Source organism: Frankliniella occidentalis, unplaced genomic scaffold (genome assembly GCF_000697945.3).
Source record: "Frankliniella occidentalis isolate FOCC.00 unplaced genomic scaffold, Focc_3.1 Scaffold19, whole genome shotgun sequence".
NCBI lineage: Eukaryota > Metazoa > Arthropoda > Insecta > Thysanoptera > Thripidae > Frankliniella > Frankliniella occidentalis.
Genome location: NW_026267149.1, coordinates 741,082 through 744,544, shown reverse-complemented (window position 1 = coordinate 744,544; position 3,463 = coordinate 741,082). Strand labels below are relative to the sequence as shown.

The 3,463-nt window shown below is 61.1% G+C and overlaps 1 protein-coding gene across 1 annotated transcript in view; it reads left to right on the top strand.

The window, feature by feature from the left end:
* Positions 1-1,040: 1,040 nt before the first annotated feature.
* LOC113214505 (synaptic vesicle glycoprotein 2C-like) overlaps positions 1,041-3,463 on the top strand; it is a gene marked incomplete in the record, with an annotated part of 14,926 nt that continues 12,503 nt past the window's right edge. The window contains 5 exon segments of the mRNA XM_026433876.2: positions 1,041-1,105; positions 1,333-1,452; positions 1,671-1,832; positions 2,492-2,654; positions 2,993-3,463. Of these exon segments, the coding sequence (XP_026289661.1) occupies positions 1,063-1,105; positions 1,333-1,452; positions 1,671-1,832; positions 2,492-2,654; positions 2,993-3,463 (959 nt within the window).

The following is a 3,463-nucleotide window of genomic DNA, read 5'->3' as shown; positions in this document are numbered from 1 at the left end:
CACCCACCCAACCAACCACTCACCATAATCGCAAAAGTTTGGTGTGCACCAAGGTGTGCTGCACCGAGCGGTCTCCGGATGGCGCCTAACAGTTAAGCAATACAACGCAGCTCGTCTTGGCGGGTGGCCTACTCTGAGGTGTCAGGGAGTGAGGGGGTGAGAGCCTCAGCGCAGCGGACGAGCACTCCGGTCGGAAGGAGCGGGGAGGCAGCACCTCCCACGCCTCTCCAAATCCTCGATTCTTGGGCATAGAGAGGGGTGTTTTGAAGAACACTACTCCACGTGTTTGATGCGCGGGCCGGGCCAAACAGTCTGAGGTTTTCACGGTGACCTTTGCGTGGCGCTCTGCTCCCGCTCTGCTCCCGCCCGCTCCTGCTCGCTCCTGCTCGCTCGCGCCCGCTCCCGCCCGCTCCCGCCGCGCCGTTCTCGCTCTCGGCGGCGGTAAGGCACGCGAGGTATAAAGCCCCGCGCCGCCCGCAGCGAACCCATTAATCGAAACCAACTCCTGAGGAGCTCCTCGCTAGTCCTCGCGACACGCCGAGCCCAGAGGCCGAGCCGTGCGACAGGCGAGCGCGTGCACGCGTGTGTGGCGGAGCAAGCGGAGCAAGCGGAGCAGTAGTGTGCGGGCCAGAGCCATTGTGGCGGCTTCTTTTCGAGTAAGCACCGTGTGTGGCGTGTGAGGAGAGTGTGTGCGGGCGGATTTCGTGTCAAAAAGCTTCACTCTTCTTTTCGACTTGTTTGTTTTTTGTCGTGGTTGTGATTTTGCTGGAAGTTACTACATGCGATGGGTATGGTGTGCCTGCAGGTGTACAGCCCTCCGGCCCTGTCCGGTGCGGTGATCGGCTCCCCTTCCCCCTCCCCCCCTCCTCTCGTCTCTATCTCCTCTCCGGAGGGCCTGCGGGCTCAGCCTCCCGCTCAGGCGCCGGCAGAAGTGCTCCGGCCGCGGTCCAGGCGCACAGCAGCGCCGCAGCGGACATCTCCGAGTGACCGGTTAGCTGCAGGTGCAGCAGGTGCTGTCGCAGGTGCTGTCGCAAGTGCTGCCGCAGGTGCTGAGCGAGCATCATGGCACCCCGAGCGCACCCCGACGGGGAGCACGTGGCGCAAGGTGAGCACGACAAATTGGAAGCAACTTCAGTGCAGTGTTCTTGAACGTTTGGCGAATCCCTCTGAACTTTGGCCGATAGCTCTGAGTTAAGTTGTCTAACTTACAAGGTGATGTTTTATGAACTTTAATTTATGAACCTCGATGGACCAAAGTGTTAAAAGTTGATGGAGTTGAACTTGATATGCCCGTGCCTTTACACTAACGGCCCTCGTCGCTATCGTCCTCAGACCCGGCTCACTGCCCGGCTCTCGCCGAGATAAGGAAACGCCTTGACCCAGAGCGGGGCGGCAAGGACGCTACTGCCAAGGACGAGGCCGCCGACTTCGAGGCCGCCGTGGACGCCACAGGTGAGTGCGCCAGTGCGCGGCGGCGGGTGGGTGGAGGGGTGGGGGGAGGAGGCTGGGTGTGGCTCTCCCCTCACCGGGCGGTGACCGAGGAGGGGGCTGCCGCTGCTGCCCTCCAGGTAGCCGATGACGTCGACGTGACCGGGTGGATGTTGTTGTCGCCACGAGTGCTTATCGCCTGCTCGCCGACACCTGAGTGAGTGCTCCATGTCCTGCTCCAGGCAGCGGCCTGTTCGGCTACGCGGTCCTCCTCACGGCCGGCCTCATCTTCCTGACGTGCGGCCTGCAGAACGGCATCAACGCCTACATCCTGCCCGCGGCCCGCTGCGACTTCGACCTCACGTCGGCGCAGATGGGCGCGCTCAACGCCTTCTTCCTCGCAGGTACGTGTCCGTCCGCGCCCAGCTCGATGATTGACCGCGACCAAAAACCGGATTCCGTTACGGTTTCCTTCGCCGGCCTGCCGGCCAAATCCGGTTTCCTACAACAAAGTAGCAGAAGATGAGCCGCGGCCAGGCCAGGGGGGGGGGATATACATCGGCACCGAGCTCCTCCCGCGGTTCGCACCGAGTTAACCGGTCCAGTGAGCAGGACGCGAGGTGCACCACGCCCCGCCGCGCCCCGCCCCGCCGCGCCACGCCATGGCTCTCTGCTGAAATGCATCGCAGTGCATTCTGCGTCACATCGCAAAACAGATATAATTGGAGTCAAAACGCTCTACTACTTTTTCTCACGTTTTTATTTAATAAGTCTATTGACTTAATGTTTCTAACAAAATCAAACTTTTTAAATTTAACTTCAAACGCCTTTTTAAACTTTTGAAGTTTCAACTTCACAACAGTGATGACTATTACAAATCATATCAGCTAATTAAAATAATTTGCGATAATTTGGTTATTTGCGAACGACTTTGGACCCCATACACTTTCCTCGTATGAGGTGGCTGTGTCACGCCAACGCCCTTTCAGTCGTGCCGAGGACTGGACTGCCCTTTGTTGTGACGGGGCTTTGACACCTCTGCTCTGCCCTGCTCTGCCCCCAGGCGGCATGGTGAGCTCATACGTGTGGGGCGTCCTAGGCGACGCCCTGGGCAGAAGGCCGGTCATTGTGTTCGCCCTGCTGGCGGACGCGGCCGGCACCCTGTGCTCCACCCTCTCCCAAAGCTACGCCTCCTTCGCCTTCTTCCGCTTCCTGAGCGGCTTCCTGTGAGTACACAACACATCGGCTGCGAGCGCGCTGCGCCCGTCGGGTGGGCAACCCATCCGACGCTGGCCGCCACTGTGCTGACTACTTTGTGCCACGGAGATGAGGGGGAGTACAAATATTATGCTTCAGGATCGCCAATGGAGTTCATAATGATCCCATGATATTCGTAGGCCTACCCCAGGGTCCTAGGCGGGTAAACAGATATTTTGGGGTCATATGGACTGCAATGATGGTCCTTCTCATTTCGGTAACCCGTAAGATTTGTAGCCCCGATCCTCTCTCTCCCTATGGGACGTTATCCGAACACGATCCCTGACGGCCCCCTCTGCCCCTGCAGCATCGGCGGCCCCGCGTCCATCACCTTCCTGTACATGGGCGAGTTCGTGCCGGCCCGGGCGCGCGCCACCTACTCGCAGATCGTGGGCGGCTTCTGGACGGTGTCGTGGATCCTGCTGCCCGGGGTGGCGTGGCTGGTGCTGCCGCAGCCCTGGCAGCTGCGCGCGCTCGGCGTCACCTTCAACTCGTGGCGCGTCATGCTCTCGCTCATCACGGCCCCGACGCTGCTCTGCGCCTTCCTCGCCATGCGCCTCCCGGAGACGCCCAAGTTCCTCATCTCGCAGGGCCGGCTCAAGGAGGCCATGGACGTGCTGCGCAACATCTACGCCATCAACACGGGCCGCGACGCGGACGACTATCCGGTGCGGCGGCTGGCGCTGCCCGCCCAGGACGCCGCCGTGGACGTGGTGGAGCTGGACGCGGCCCCGGAGCTCAACTTCAAGTCGGTGCTCTCGGTGGCGCGCCGCATGGC